Below are 16,193 nucleotides of genomic sequence, written 5' to 3'. Positions count from 1 at the left end.
GTTTGCTGTCAAAAGAACAACCTTGAAAGTGGACCAATTTGCATTTTGCCTCCCGCCCTATCAGCTCTTCCTACTCGCTGAGGCCTGCAGCTCATAGCAGCAATGCAAAGCTGCCTATCAGTGGTTTGCATGGCCCATAAACCCACTTCTTCAAGCCCAAGAATGATCAGTAATTGTTATCAGCTGAACCCCCGCCTGCCTGAACAGCACAAGCTGATCTGCCAGTGACAACAACAGCAGTCAGCAAGTGTGACCCAGCTCAGCAGACGAAAACCACCTCGTTTACCTAAATTTATAGAAATATACAGCAAAAGTTGGGCTGAAAGAATGTTTCATGGGAAGACATGAGACGCGTAACAAACAGTACAAAGGCTGTCGTCTCAGTTCGGTGCATTTCCAGCTCTCGTTCTTATCACTGCCACCTGCTCGCAATGACCTCTAGCTGCACCCTATTCATCCTGCGTGTTATTTTTAAAAGCCACTTTTCCTGGAACACGAGGACACTTTCTGGAAACGTTTATTTCCATTTGTTCAGAGGCCGGCAGGATTAGATAACGGAGGAGCAGGAAGTGATGGAAGGAGCCGACAAGTGGTCCAGGAAGTGATCTTTCCTTGTAGGGTTGACGACAGTCATTTGCATGTCCCTCCTTTGCTCAGACATGTTGAGTGAGTGCGACAGAGCTGAATAAGAAGTGCTGTGGGTGTTGCTGCACCTACGAGCTCCTGCTCTGCACCAACGTCTACCATGTATCCTTACAAGGCTTCGTCCCTGCTGGGATCAGCTGCTCAGGGCCGTGTAAGCCAGGAGAACATGTGACTCAGCGATTACACAGGTAAGAGGACGCTCGTGTGCGCTTTTCTGTTGTTTTCCATCTGATGAGCCCTTGAGCCGCTCTGTGGTTCATACCTTTCCAGGATCCTGCCATGGAATCTGATGGAGGCGTATCTGGGCTCCAGCTGCAGCACAATGGCCTGCAACTGCCCATCACAGGTGAAGACCACTATGGAAATACTAAAATAACTCATAAGAAAGAGTGAAATTTTACCTTTAGATGTAGACACTGTATGGTTCATGTGCCAGTATGGTTTGGATGCATGTCTCTGAGTAGATACAGTAATGGACAAACACACCATGTGGACACGCCGACCACCCTGCAGCTACATTAGACTACTACAATTGTACTATTGTGACTTTATTTTTTTACTATTTGGTGCTGAGATGCATCAGAAGATGTGAAGCGTTTCATAGCAGATCGTTTCTGCTGATCAGTCAGCACCTCTGAGCAGGAGCTTCCTGCATCGATGGCTTTGCGCGGTTGCTATCAGTGGTTTGGTTTAGATTATCTTGGGCCATAATATAACTTTCACGTCATGTTAACTGCAGGAACTTCGAGCCAAAGCAGCATCAGGGAATGGCTGACCACAACCATCACTGAGTGAGTATAAGCTGTTTATGTTAAACATATTGTACAGTTAAAGAAAGGTTTCAATCACTAAAAGCCAAACTCTAGAATAGATGTATCTACGCACATTAAACTCAGATGGAAGGCGATACTGCAGCTTTCATTTCCTGTTTCTGCAGAGACACACAATGTTTTTTATCTGGATCCCGACCTGGCTGGTGTTTGTCATTCCACTTCTGTGTTATCTCGTGTTCTGCCAGCTTCTGCTTTGCATGAAGCACTTTGTCAATAATCGGTCGTCTAAGAAATTCAAACATGACACAATCTATTTCCTTGTTGTAAAGCACACACAATTCAATGAATTGGCATTCAGGTTCATTTGGCCTTTTATGTTAAGCTTGTGAATATACAGCAGTTTCACAAAAACTGCCTTAAAATAACTTACATTTTTTGTAAACAAAACTCAATTCCTCTTTATGTTGCAAATATATGTATATGTGTTCATGGAAAACTAATAAAGTGCTACAGTAGGTAGCCCAGAACATTTAAATGGGAGGGGATGTACTTTCTCGTAAACGTAGATGTAAATGATTTAAGTCAAGGTTAGATTTGTGTTTACTGGGTCAAAAATAAGGTAATTGAGTTTAGTGAAGTGACATTTTTGCCTTTTATACTGTTTCTAGTTGTAAATACTAAATGTATAAAGCACCTATACTGTTTATTTTAATTCCGGGCTCAAACATTGTGTGATTCTTTCTTGTTTGATGGCTATATTGCGTGTGCTCCGTCCCTCCTTCTATTGAAATGTGACCTGTGCTTGCAGGGAAGATGCAAAGCACGAGCCGCTGAGGGAAGCTGCAGGTATGACCAGTGGAAATCCTTCTGTCTGTCGAGATGTGTGTGGCCTTTGCTCGCTGTCGGCTCCGCGTTGTCCTTTTTCTGCGTGTGAGCGGAGGCTCCGAGACGCTAAGTGCGATGTCTGTTTGGTTCAGGGCGGATTTTTTGTAACGTGATGGTGAGTCGTAAACTTGAGTGGAGTAGAAAATCAGGCTGCTGAGTGTGTCACTGTACGTCACGTGTGTTAACAAATGCAGATGCTTGCTAGAATCCATCACTGCTTATTGGTTACAGAGTGTGACTGATCTTTTAAAGCTCAAATTTTGACTAATCAGTTGCCGCAGTCAGTTTTCACATTTTCAAACTTTTTTTCCTTAAATGTTGTTTTCTCTCAACTCCGTGCTGAAATGAATCTGGCAGTGGGAAATCAAAGTCGGTAGTTTATACGTGTCGTAATTCAGAACTGCACGTTATCTAACCTGAGCATCTCCGGCCCTGCTCTGAGGTTAGCCCATTCAAACAGCATGCAAATGTCTGTTCAGAAAACCATTAGAATGACAAAGTGCTGTCACCCCGAAGAGACGCATCACTTCTCCCCAACGTGATGACTGGCAGGACCTCCACAGGACATGATGGGGACTGAGCTGCCTTGAGGATTCATTGAGGACCTGTTAGAACAAAATATACTCAAACACGTCACACATTCCTGCTCCTGGACCCACCAAAGTTCCCCACAGTAGTTTTAATGTGTACACACTTTGACTGTGAGACCAGACCAACCAGTGTTGGGTTCTAATATCTCCTGTGTTCCCTGCAGAGCTTCTGAGGAGGAACCCCAGTGGTGACGATGACTTGGCTCTCGGGATAGAAGGTAAATCTCAGTTGTACAGTATGTTGTTTATCTATAAAGACGTGGCGTGAGTCATCTGCGGCCCTGTAAATGCCTGAACGTCTTCTGCTGTAAGTCACAAGCACAGACTGGGACCTGCACTGCAGTCACAGTGACAAGCATCACCACCAAGGTTGCACTGTATTAATTTCACACTGTATTTCTCAGTGTGTGTGGCCTCCTGCATCAATATCCATAGTTTAATTTGTTTAATTGCCTCAATTTAAGGAAAAGGAAACACAAAAGGAAACGCTTACATTTACACATTTACAAAAGCACCTGTCTCAACTTCAAAGCTGAACAACAGCCTTTAACTTCTGTGTCCGCTGCTGTTCCCCTCCATTATGGTTCATTATGTCCAGGAGGAGCGAGCGGCAGCGGCACTTCAGACGGCCAGCGCTCCGTCACACAGCCGGCACCATTACCTAAAGTTTAGACAGATCTTATGGAAATGCCTGCAACGCCGCCGTTGTTGTGCTGTGACAGGGACACTGCTTTGTTCTTGACCGCATGCCAGAGCCTAATGGAGTCCCAGTCTGGGAGAGGGAGGTAGAGGTGACTGCCAAAACCAAACACCCTCTGGAGAGAGAGAGAGGGAGAGAGAGAGGGGGGGGGGCGAGAGTAAGAGACAGAGACGGAGAGAAAACACTTGCCTAATATAGCTCGAGGAGCCTTGACACCAGATCTGGGCAGGATGTACTGACATCCAACCAGACGGGAATCCGGGAGACGTTCCCCTCTGGGCCCGTGTCATCATGCTTCGCCTGTCTCCTCGTCCAGCTAACATGACTTTTCTCCCCTGCAGCGTCTTTATATGGTAAACAGGGAGTGAGGACGGTCCAGGACTTTCTGCGGTAAGGACGCGTCTGCGGCGCTTGTTGGTGTCACGTCCCGTCGGGTCTTTACGGCCTCGCACAAAGGTCCCGTAAGGTCAGGATCTCTGCATGGCAGCGGCAGCAGGGCAGCGAGCGCTGGGTTCACAGCCCGAAGCTGCGATCATCAGCTTTGTTGTCAAGGGATGAATGTGTTGTCTTAACCCTGCGATCGCTCCTTGGCTCTTCCTCTGCTTTTGTCGCGTGCGCAATATTCTGCACGTTCAGGCCTCAAACTGCTGTAAAATCAGAATAATTCTGCCACCTCCATATGAGTTAAGAACCATCGGAACATCTGTTATGTCCTTCACGAGCAAAAGCCCGGCTGATGCATTGCCTTTGCAGCCGCGCTTGTCTTTGCAGACTCTTTTCTATTATTATTGTAAATATTTGTCTGTGTTGTGTCATTGTGTTTCATATCATTTAAGCAGAAACCCGATCCCATTTTGACCTAATGAGTTATTTTTAGAGACAGATAAATGTTGTTTTTGTGCAAGTGTTGGGTGGAATGTGTATGTGTATGGGAGAGAGAGAATGAGAAAAAGGAGAGAGAGAGAGAGAGAGAGAGAGAGAGAGAAAGAGAGAGACAGAGACAGAGACAGAGACAGAGAATTAAATAATATTCAGATGAAGGCAGTGAGTGCTCATAAAAGCATTAATTATGATCTGGTTATAAAAAGCACTATTATGTGAGTGGACTTGATAACCCCATGCAAAATGAGCATGGAATGATTGGACCATGTTATAAATGTGAGATACGCTGTATAGAGTGTTCCACCCGACATATTCTTACTCATTTTTTTAATTTCTCATGTTATGCTTCCTCATTTATTCATGCTACGTCATTGCGCGCTTGACTGACGGCTGGTATTTCAGGATGTGGCATCAGCTTCTTGACGTGAACAGATACTGTAGGCACACACGTTATTGCAAGTGCTATTTACCAGGCAAATAAGCCTCATCATGCCGCAGTTTGCATAGACAGCGAAGGGATCGGAGGGAATTTGTTAGCCTGCGTGACAGCTGTGCACCAACCACCAGTCAGCACATACAGTATAGGTGGTAGCATATGATGATAACGTAGCTAACGCTAAACTGAATCAATAAACCGCATTGACCCTTTACATGACCTGTGTAGTGGTGAACTGTAAATCCTCTGTTGTGCAGGTGGAGCAGGACGAGTCCAGCTCTCAGCAGGTGGAACAGCATCAGTTCGACACCTTCAGGCCACTCTGGACCACTCAGGTCGGACCCCCCCCCCCCCATATATGTCCATATGTTACTCGTTGTACAGTGATATCGACGGACCTTCTCCTGTCACAGTGTCATGGACATACTCAACTTGTGGAAGGACGACCCGGAGGAGTTTCTCTTAGACCTGGGCTTCGGCTGTGACGAACCGGACCTCTCCGGACGCATCCCGGCACGTTTCATCAACTACCAGTCTCAGGCGAGAGGCATCAACCTCCAGGTGTTCCTGGAAGCCCAGAAGAGCCGCATGGACCTGGAGAACCCGGACGTCAGCAGTAAGTCTGCAGTGTCGGCGCGTTGATCGCTGCATTCTTTATTAAAGTACTAAATGTTGATGTCAGATGGACGGGTCGCGTCCTGCACTCACACGAGACTGAGAGAACTGATTCTGCAGCGATGGGACTTGTTTTTGTTGAAGCAGCACACGGGCCCAACACCATCTGTTGACACAAAGTTGGAAGAACCACGTCGTCTGAAATATCACAGCGCGCTCGCGCATTAGGGTTCAAGCTAAGGTGCCCAAACCCAAACAGAACCTCACTAAAGGTTCACTGAGAGCCAAGTAGACATCAGCTGGCCTACGTGAGACACAACAGTAGTAGTGATATATAATTATATATATATTATGTGTTATATTTTAAGTTATACAAGTTATAAATTGAAAAGATTTCATAAATGCACGTGTCAGCTGGAGATTATCATGGCTGTGTGTGAGTAATGGTTATTCATATTATTGCATTCATGTGTTCTACATACAGTACATAACTGGACTAAAGTCATTAGTGTATTTCTGATCTAACTCATCGTTTCCTCGTGTATTTGCTGTATCTGTTTCGAGCGCCGTCTTTCTGGTGTTTCTCCAGATCGCTTTCGGCAGCTCGAGGTCCTCCAGCAGGTCACCACAGCGTTCTCCTCCTTGGTGGGCTCCTCCCCGTCCAAAGCGCCGCTGGACAAAGGCCTGCCTCCGGAGGCTCGGGAGCGGAGGAGGCGCATGGGAATGCTCCTCAGACGAGCGTCCAAGAAGTCGCTGAGCCAAATGCACGGCCAGAAAGCTCTGGACCTGAGCACGGCCGAGGTCGCGCTGCAGCCGCCACCCGGCCCCGGAGACAGGAAGGGCCCCTCCAAAAGGCCCAAGCCCGGGCCGATGGAGGCTGGGAGCCTGAGTCCTCTGGCCGAGGAACTGGGAGCGGGTCAAGAGGCGCAGGTTGTGGTTTGCTTCATGACCCAGGAGGCCGCACCGAAACCCGGGGCCCTGAGGGAAGGTCATCCCCTGACAGTCACGTCTCTGCTGCAGAGGAAGAAGAGCCAGTGGCAGGCCAAGGAGTCGTTCGAAATGGAAGAGGCGAGTCAAAGCTAACACGATTAACAGCACCAAGCTGCACTACAACATATTATACAGCATATTCAATCTTATCTAACTATATTATTAATTTTATTCTCCATCTCTTTTCAGATCCACAGTTTTGATGAAGGTAGTGTAACAGGGGCAACAGACAATATAGGTGGGTCATAAACCATGTAGTTATTTCATGTGGTTTACGTGTTGGTGGGTGTGGAGCTTAGTGTTGTGCAGGGGTTTGGTTTCTCTACAGCCTCCTCCCACAGTAAAGACATGCGACAGCTTCACTGCACGGTGGCTTGTTTCTGTGTGAGCTCTGTTATTAGCCGCTTTGCTCTGGATGAACATTAAAGTTCTTCCCAGTCCTTTCATACATACTGTAGTTTAGCGGCTCAGACAGTAGCAGCTCAGGGAGGATCAACATCTCTCTGTGGATCACATCTGAAAGGAAGTAATAACATGAAAAGTGTTTCGGGGGGAATGTTTTACTTGAGACCTAAGAGCTAAAACACTGTTCTCCTTTCTCCTTGTGTCTCCTCTCGTCCCCATCTATTATCTCTAGTGCATCAGCAGTTCACTGTTTACGCCGTCACTCAGTCTCTATCGTCAGTTTACAGCCCGGCTAAACATTTGCACATCTCTGCATATCTCAGGCTCAAATGAAACTTTTATATCACAAGCTTTGGAAAATGTTCCTTTTTGGATCTTCTTGGTACAAACAGAAGAAATGTGGCGTCATCAGAAGCTCTGGCTTCAGTTTCTTTTTTTTTTAACGATCATCAATAACAGTGTCCTGTTAAGGCAGCTCATCAGGAACTTGACTTTCTTTATGATCTGTTTTTTCCCTAAATATCAATATTTAAAACTGCGGAAACTGCGGATGAGGTTTGAGCTGAGCTTTTTTGTATTTTCCCCTCGTCTGTGTGTTTTCGCTGGTGAGCAGTGCGGGGCCTGATACGGACCAACAGCTGCCAGTCGGACAGCAGTGGCTTTCTAGAAGAGCCCTTCGTCCCCCCTCTCCCTCCACAGGGGTCACCGGCCCCTGACCTCATCAAGGTGGCCTCACTTTTACTTTCCTAAAGCACAGGTTCTGTTCCTCGCACTTCTGACCCACATGCAGGTGGATATCTGACTGTCTGTACTGTTGCTGGGTTGCAGGCTCTGGCCGGTCTGTCAGGGGCGAGTACCGACAGCCACAGCGAGGAGAAGCCCGGCTCTCCTCCTCCCTTATACCCTCATACCTCCACATCTCCTCCACGTCTGCCCGCGGCTGGTGCTGAGAAACCTCCATCTCCGCGTCCTTCGCCACAGCCGTCCTCTGGTTTGAGCGTTTCGCCGCCTCTCGTGAACTCGGATCCGCCCGGTTCAGAAGCTGAGGCGTCGCCTCATGAAGACCGCTCACTACCTGGGGCTCAGTTACCGACTGAGCGCCTCGCTTCTCCAGAGCGCTCCACCCCTCCCCCCTCGCCCCCCGCCCCGGTGCAAACAGCCTCACTAATTAAAAGTGACAACAAAGATGCTCGCTGCCTCCGCCTCCCTGATTCTGGACACACAGCACATAGTAGTGTAAGTATTCCTCCTAGTGTGGCGTCTCCAACCTGTGATTCCCCGCTTCCTGCCTCCGTTGCTCTGTCTTCTGGATCCTGCTGGAATCCAGGAAGCAAAGAGGGCTTTTTACATATGTTGCCTGATTCAGCCTCTGGTGGGTTCTCGTCTCAGGAGGCTTGTCCCTCGCTGCCCTCGCTCGCTCCACTTCGCCTGTCTGACTCATCACAGTCACAGGATCCAGATGCTCTGAGAGATCCAGCTGCTGAAACGGTTTCAGACCTGAGCCGACCCGTTAACACAGACCCTGCTCCAACCTCTGCTGTCCTAGATGTTATTCATGTAAAGATGGATGATGTCCCTCTGCACTTAGAGGATACCCTTCAGAGGGAAGGAAAGGGAGAAGTGGCGGGAGAGAGACGCACGGACACTGAGCAGACCACAGAGACTGATGTTTACATCCCAGACACAGAGGGCTCTCTTTCAGAATGTTCTCGATTAGTCTCTGAGGAATTATCTAAACAAACAGATCCACAGATTCACCAAGACGCTCCTTATCGATGTTCGAAGGATGAGCTTTCAGGTGAAACCGGACAGGAAAGTGTTGGGAAAGTATGTGACGTCGAAACAAGAGGCACAGGAGGTGAATCATCTGTTCGACCTTTAGTCTTTAGACTCCAAGAGGTTGTAGAGGAGTCCAGTTGTATTAAAGCAGATCCAAAGAATCTAATTGCGATTGAGAGCTTAGATATGGTGTTTGAAACGTCGGTGGACGGTTCTGAGTTCGACAATGGAGAAGGAGATGCCTTTTTTCGGCAGCTTGACACCGAAGGGCAAGTGTTTTGGGCCGAACCTGTTCAGATTTGCTTTTCGCCCCCGCTGCTTGAAGAGTCGGGCGGCTTTGAAGCCTTCGATGGAGCGCCTGGACCTTCTGACCTCCGTGAAGCCCCACGCGATCCGATTTCCCCCACAGACGTGCCTCTGGATGGAAGAACCTCCCCACCACCACAAACAGTCAGCTCTGACCAGACATTCAGACCTGCCACCGACCGCGTAGACGCGCTCCCCGCGTCCTCTCCGTCCTCTCCGTCCTCGTCCTCAGGACACAAGCCTCTGAGCCGCTCCGTTTCTGTGCAGATGTCTTCATCCCCGTCTTCTCATATCGTTCACAGGAAGGATGTTCCCTACGTGACTGATTCAAAACGCACCCTCCCCCCTCCTGTCCTCCCTTTGGACACGTCCAGTCCCTTTCGCGCTGTCCAGTCGTGGACGGACCTACGCATGCAGAGAAACAAGAATTTATCATGTGAGCTTCTCGATACTGTCCCCAATGAAGTGATGTCATACAGAAGTGCTCCAGAAAATATACAACGGGCCGCGCAGATGTCCTCCTCCACTCCATCGTTTCCTGTGCAGTCCAACAACTGGCAGTCACACGAGTCTCTGGCTGGAAAGGGTAGAAAGTATAGGACGGTGTCGGTCTCCGTGGACACGGGCCTGTCGTCTCACCAAAACAAGGACAACAACAGGAACGGAGGAGCGGCTGAGAGGGAGCGCTGGGAGCGGGAGACGAGCACCTTGGTCTGCTGCTGCTGCTCCTGCGACCGCCAGTGCGCCTGCTGTCTGCAGAGGGGTCCCAAGAAGCAGCAGAGCCTGGAACCCGGTCCCGTGAGTAGCACCACTCCCGCTCTGCTGCTCGTGTGTGTGTGTGTGTGTGTGTGTGTGTGTGTGTGTGTGTGTCTGTGTGTGTGTGTGTGTGTGTGTGTAGTTAACATGTCCCTGGGGAAACACGACCTTCTGCTAGAAGAACCCTCCAATGCGTTAAGCAGATGAACGTTTGTCGTTGTTATTGTAGTTGTGGTCCAGAAATGCTCCACGTCCTGGTCATGTCTGTCATCTTTGTCACCATGGTTACAATAACGGACTGTACCAGGTTTGGACAAGCACTTCAAAATCAAAAGTTGAACTTTTGATTTCCAAAGCATCACCTTCATATCAGTAGACTTACAGTGGTTTACAATTGATCCTGTCATAATTACAGTAGCTGCCAAAAGTCACAGGCATGATAATAACATATCCCATAATACTACTGTGAACCCTGTGCACCTGGCATTTCCCTTTTATTTAATGAAACTTTTCAATGTAGTAGTCCACACTTTATTTATTTATTGACTTGTGGGTCAGACTAGTTCATTGGCAACGTTCAAGGACGACTGGGAGTTTTCAGCGCCCCATTGATAGACAGCTCTTCTTTGTATTACAGTTGATAAAAGGGTGATTAAATATTAATATTATTTGCTATTTGCTTTTAATGTTGTACAATGTCTTGTATAAATATTGATCGTGTATATGAGCTGTTAAATTAGAAAACAACCTTGAATAATCCACAAAGCCTTTCAGCATAATTTAAGTCATGAAACTGTTTGTATGGAGCAGTTTCAGAAGCAGCAGTGAGCTGTGACGTGTTTTAAATTCCAGTAGATTCATGTCACAATCGAATAAATTGCCATCTAACCAAAAATACAATGAAAGGAATACAAAGAGGGGCATTAACTTTCATTACCTTGGATAATGTGCTTTGCAGTTCTCTCTGGATGAGCTGGAGGAGATGATGCTGTGTCTGCAGCAGTTCTGCTCCGTTCTCAGCAACATGGAGGAGCAGCTGTCTGAAGACCAGGCTGCAGTGTACAGCGCTCTCTCTGACCACGACAGGTACACATGCTCCTCTACCAAGCTCACGCTGCTTAGATTAGAATTCATTTATCGCACATCTCCTTTTCAGAAATTAAAGTTGTCCAACTGTGTCATCATCATCATCATCATTATCAAGTGTTTTCCCCTCTCTAAGGAGAACAGAGCCTTGACTATTTTGTTTACTGTATGTTCCATCTTCATCACCACTACGTAATAACGTAATCATCTGAGTGCAGTAACCTAATCAGAATCAGAATCAGCTGTGAGAGTTGGGGTACAGTTCAATAGACTGACTGCAGTTGGGAGGAAGCTGTTCTTGTGGCGCGAGGTCCTGGTCCTGATGGACCGGAGTCTCTTGCCAGAGGGGAGGGGCTCAAAGTGTTCATGTCCTGGATCGGCTACAACCCTGGAGATGTGCAGCTCCTGGAGAAACGGGAGGTGGCAGCCAATCACCTTCTCAGCTGAGTGGATGACGCGCTGCAGCTTGGCCTTGTCTCTGGCCGTGGCCGCAGCGAATCAGACTGTGATGGAGGATGTGAGGATGGATTCAATGATGTTCACCAGTGTAGAAGTTCACCAGCATCTTCACAGGGAGTTGGAATGTCTTCAGCTGCCTCAGGAAGTAGATCCTTTGCTGAGCCTTCTTCGTGATGGAGCTGATGTTCTGCTCCCACTTGAGGTCCTGGCTGATGATGGAAGGACTCCACAGAGGGTGACAGGGGGGAGGGGGGCTGGGTCCTTCCTGAAGTCCACTGTCATCTCCACTGTCTTCAGAGCATTGAGCTCCAGGTTGTTAGCGCTCCACCATGACACCAGACGGGCTCTCTCCGTCAGAGAAGAGGGTGGTGTCGTCAGCAAACGTTTGACAGACTGGTGTCCAGATGTGCAGCTGTTTGTGTACAGGGAAAAAACTACCTCTCATCTTCACTCCGTGTTTGTCCTAACGTTACTGGCATCTTCAAGCAGGATAAGGTGTTCACTAAATGGTAGACCTTGTTTGACAGCCTGCCTGTACTCGCAGACGGAGACGAGGACCTGATCAAATTCTGTGTGTGTGTGTGTGTGTGTGTGTGTGTGTGTGTGTGTGTGTGTGTGTGTGTGTTTGTGTGTGTGTGTGTGTGTGTGTGTAGGGAGAATGTTCGACACATAGAGGAACTGAGGCGAGCTGTGAAACAAGAGGCTGGAGAGTTGGAGAAGCAGCTGAATGATCTGGCACATCACTATGACGACAGCTTGAAAATGGTAACACATAAGGACATTCGTTTACACTACACTACACTATGTAGCCATAGTGATTGAAACATGTAATGTATTTATTTTTGTGGCAGCTTGTTCCTCGAGCCTTCGGAGGTGTTATGTTTGTCTTGTCTAGTGTCTGTGATGTCACTTCCTCTTCTTGTTTCCTATCTGGTCTAATCATTGTCAATCACCCACCACCTACTTCCTGATCTCAAATTCTTGTTTTGAATAGAAGATGCACAGACTGCTGGACGAGCAGTCTCTACTGTGCTCTCAACTCCAAGTCTTTCTGCCTCGAGCATCGAACCCCACTTCCAACAGGACAGTAGCCACTCAGTGCTCTCTGATGCCCTGGTTCGCTGCTGGTCACATGCACGGCGATCACGTCTCCTCCTGGAGCGCCTGGAAAGAAGATTCCACCCGAGTGATACCTCCTGGGTTAGAGAACATCTGTGAGGGCCTGGGATCTTCTCCCACTAAGGCAGACAAGATGGACATAGTGGGCTTCCTCCAGCGAGTAAGAGCACCACAATGTGACCCGTGTCAAGCAAGTAGAGAGTGAGGATGTGACTGTGCCTGCAATATACAGTATATACAGTACACGTCAGCTTTTAATGAGGCTAAAGTGGAAACACAAAAGTGAGTTTACAGTAGAGGGAGTGTGGGTCTGTAGGTTCTCTGGGAACCGTCACTTCCTCCCTCCGTTCAACGCCAGGACCAGGTCCATTAGTCTGAGAGCTGCTCTGTCGCTCAATGATGGGATGACAGTGTACTGTGTGCTCGCACCACTCCATCACCAGCACAACCCTTCAGAGGACAAGTGTTACGTAAAAGGATGAACTTGATGGATGTCTGAGCTGCATTCAAGTAGGAAGTGACATCATTGGTCCTGTGAAAAATTTTCTATATTGTTTGCTTTGAGGGGTTGTTAAAAAGTCAGCGTGCTAGGCTTTACTTGCTTCCTACAATATAGAGTCAAGCCCCAAAGCATTCATACTCCTGACAAATTCAGACTTAAAGTTTACTTTACACTTTAAACAGGCTTTTCCCAACAGATAATAAGATGGATGACGAGGCATCATTGTGGAAAAAATGATTACTCATCTTTTATGTACATTTTACATTTGATACCCCTTGTACTTTTTTTGATTATCTTTCGGGAGAAGCCTGTTTAATTTACAGTCAAATTTTCTAAAGTCCAAATTCACCAAGGGTAAGAATACTTGATGAAACCCTCCACTAATCTGCTGTATCACGATGCTACAGTATTTTTAAGTGCAGATTTGCTGGAATTCCCGCCAGGGCAATGTTTGTACATTGGGCTGGGCTGACTTGAGCTGTTGGCCTTAAATCAATGAGACAAAATATGATGTACACTGTAATAACAGTGTACATCATCATGAACATTACCAGTGATACGGTACGGTACATGTAGCATCTATGCTAATGCACATAATTAGTTTTTATTTGCTACACAAACATTGTAAATATGAAAGGGTAAAGTGTGGCATTCAGTAGACGTGTTAGCTGTTAGCATGTTAGCATCCACTGAAGTCTCTCTGTACCAGTATGCAAGATGAGTAGGTGACTCGAAGCAGCTTTCAAATGTTGAATTCTATGGTAAATATTTGACCTAGTTTGCTCTGTAGAGGCATTTGAAGCCATACAAATGAATGTTGTGTGCTGTGTTTTGCAGCTGAGGGAGTCTTTGCATCACTCTGTCAACACGGACTCGTTGGAATAAAAGGTGAGTCACCAACAGCTGCCTGTGACAATCGACAGCAATAGTTTAAGACTGAAAGATGTGGAATCATTCGGAGGGTCTTTGAAGGACTTCTGTTAATGTAACACTTCAGTCATGCTTCACTATTTTTGAGAAACAACTATTACTGACTTCAGCTGCATTTCTAAGCGTGTTATATTGTACTTCAAAGAATGTACTGTAACATATCAATGCAATAGCAATTCAACTATACCTTTTGAGTCACAATAGCCTGAGGAAGACCACTAGAGCGGAGGTAAGCTCTAGCTAATGTGCTGGTACTGGGACTATCACTGCAGAAGCCAACTTTGCTTCCTGAACATCACACCTGCCTGGAAACTAATTACATAACGTTGGACTTTCTTTATACAAGACTTCTGCAGACGATGACTTATGACCCGCCAGCTAACATGGCAGATCAGGTTAACAGATTATGGTTAACAAAACAAAAATGCTGGAACTCATGTCAGAAACAAAAGTAGCCAATAAGGCTGTGACACCATAAAAACAATAGAGTCATAAACAATAACAAGAACAGCGCAATTAGCTCAGATAAAACATGACTCGGCTCGCTCCACGTCTAACACGGCGAATAAGAGTGAAAGGACATGGTTAGCCAGAATAAAGTGTACAGGACCAGAACGGAACCACCAACACAAACTCTTCCACTGTCGGCTCCTCCAATGACTGAACACACCGAAGACGCTCCATCAGAAGGGCCCTGTAAAACCAAACAGATCCATCAGTGTCAATGACCCAGCACGGACTGGCAGGCTGGGCGGGTCTGTGACGGAAGGCACAGGTGTGAGGCAAACCCAGAGCTGAGGAAGTGAGTGGTGAGAGACAGAATGACTGGCCGAGCCGCCCAAAGCCTGACAATGACTTCAGCCCAAAACAGCGTATATATTAAATTCATTCGAAACATGATTTAGCTGAAAATGTGTAACCAATGCAGACATTACTGTAGTTTGTTAATACTGTGACCAGCTGATGGCGCTAGAGGAAACGTCAACAAAATCCTGCAACTGCTCATCATTGTGTGAACGTTTTTATTCTCTTATGTTTCAGATTTTTCAGCTTTGGGTCAATGCCTGAAACTACATCTGAGCAATTCAAAGTCTTCAAATTAAATAATTTATCCTTAACTGTGCTGGAACTAGAACCACTACAACTTGCATGGGATACAATCCTCTGATAATTCTAATTATTCAATTCTCATTTTCATAAAATAATAATGTACGACAATGTAAATGTAGGTATATTTAATGTAAATGTTAATAGACACTAAGCCTCTGCTCTGTAAATGCACAAATGCTTTAAATCTTATTACAATAAATCATAGACTACTGAAACGTATGTCACTCTTTTTGTTTCATTCTTTAAAAATAAAATTTAAGAACATGTTAAAAATATTTTTAATATTACAAGTCATCTTAATATTTTAATGTTTTGAAGTACGAAGTAATGTAAGGCTCATCTGCTACTCACAAAGAATAGTCAACCTTCCATCAAACTAATTTGACAAATCTAGGTCAAAGGTTGATGGAAGCTAAGGCTTTTAGAAGAGACTGCAGGAAGTGTTAGAAAACCACACAGTGTTGGACATTTTAACATATTAAAGCAGTTATTGAGGTGAAGACAGGTGCATAATTATACAATTACTGTATAAACTACTGTATATTGAAGTCTAATTATTTATTTGGAGTGTTCACTATACAAATCGTAATTATATATTTATATATAAGTGATCAAACTGATCATGTTATTTGTCTATTTCCTTATTTCTGAGAGATTTTCTAGAGGGGCAGGGATGCTGAGAGCTAGGATGAAGGACACGGAAATAATTCCCCTGAGCCTAATGAGCGTCTCCCTTCACCTCAACACGCAGTGCTACAGCTCCCCCTGCTGGCACTTAGATTTAGAACAAAAGATTTAGAACAAAACTTCAATTCAATTTTGATTCACTTACGGTTACATTTTAGTAGCGATACTACAGAATTACTACTACTATTACTATGCATAAAATGAATTAATAAGTTGAATTGGTTGAGTGGATCCTGTGCTGTGTTTATTTTTGAGTTCACAGTAGCTGGTGCGAGACATACTGGAGTGCAAGCGTTACATTAAAAGATGGTTCTGATGTTTTGGCCACCGTATTCAAAACTGAGAAATTTTAATGGCAAACTGGTAGCTCATGTTAGTGAAACATCATGTTTACGCTTAATTTAGAAAAACATAAATGTAGTATTTCTTATAAACACAAGCGACAGACAAAACAGGATCTATAAGTTGTCAAGCCTCATCCCACTGCTGTTCATCTCAGACCCGCTCACCTTGTCTGATCCACTTATATGTACACTGA

The 16,193-nt window shown here is 46.0% G+C and overlaps 1 protein-coding gene across 3 annotated transcripts; it reads left to right on the top strand.

The window, feature by feature from the left end:
• Window positions 1-629: 629 nt before the first annotated feature.
• On the top strand, window positions 630-15,187 carry itprid1 (ITPR interacting domain containing 1). Of its 3 annotated transcripts, none has more exons than XM_029149425.3 (17): window positions 630-833; window positions 916-991; window positions 1,385-1,436; window positions 2,227-2,264; window positions 3,058-3,111; window positions 3,935-3,983; window positions 5,169-5,246; window positions 5,325-5,527; window positions 6,116-6,594; window positions 6,706-6,754; window positions 7,535-7,647; window positions 7,750-9,804; window positions 10,721-10,848; window positions 11,961-12,072; window positions 12,305-12,586; window positions 13,766-13,816; window positions 14,900-15,187. In XM_029149425.3, exons 2-16 carry the CDS (start codon window positions 925-927, stop codon window positions 13,811-13,813), a joined length of 3,807 nt encoding a protein of 1,268 aa, XP_029005258.1. In that variant the 5' UTR covers window positions 630-833; window positions 916-924; the 3' UTR covers window positions 13,814-13,816; window positions 14,900-15,187. The 3 variants fall into 3 exon arrangements, with proteins under 3 accessions (XP_029005258.1, XP_029005255.1, XP_055363730.1); XM_029149422.3 differs by having other exon boundaries at window positions 633-833; window positions 12,302-12,586; XM_055507755.1 differs by lacking the exons at window positions 630-833; window positions 916-991 and having other exon boundaries at window positions 1,388-1,436; window positions 3,058-4,059; window positions 12,302-12,586.
• Window positions 15,188-16,193: the final 1,006 nt, after the last annotated feature.

Source organism: Betta splendens, chromosome 4, assembly GCF_900634795.4.
Source record: "Betta splendens chromosome 4, fBetSpl5.4, whole genome shotgun sequence".
NCBI lineage: Eukaryota > Metazoa > Chordata > Actinopteri > Anabantiformes > Osphronemidae > Betta > Betta splendens.
Note: the sequence above shows the minus strand (reverse complement) of the source record. Positions and strands in the feature narration are given on the sequence as shown.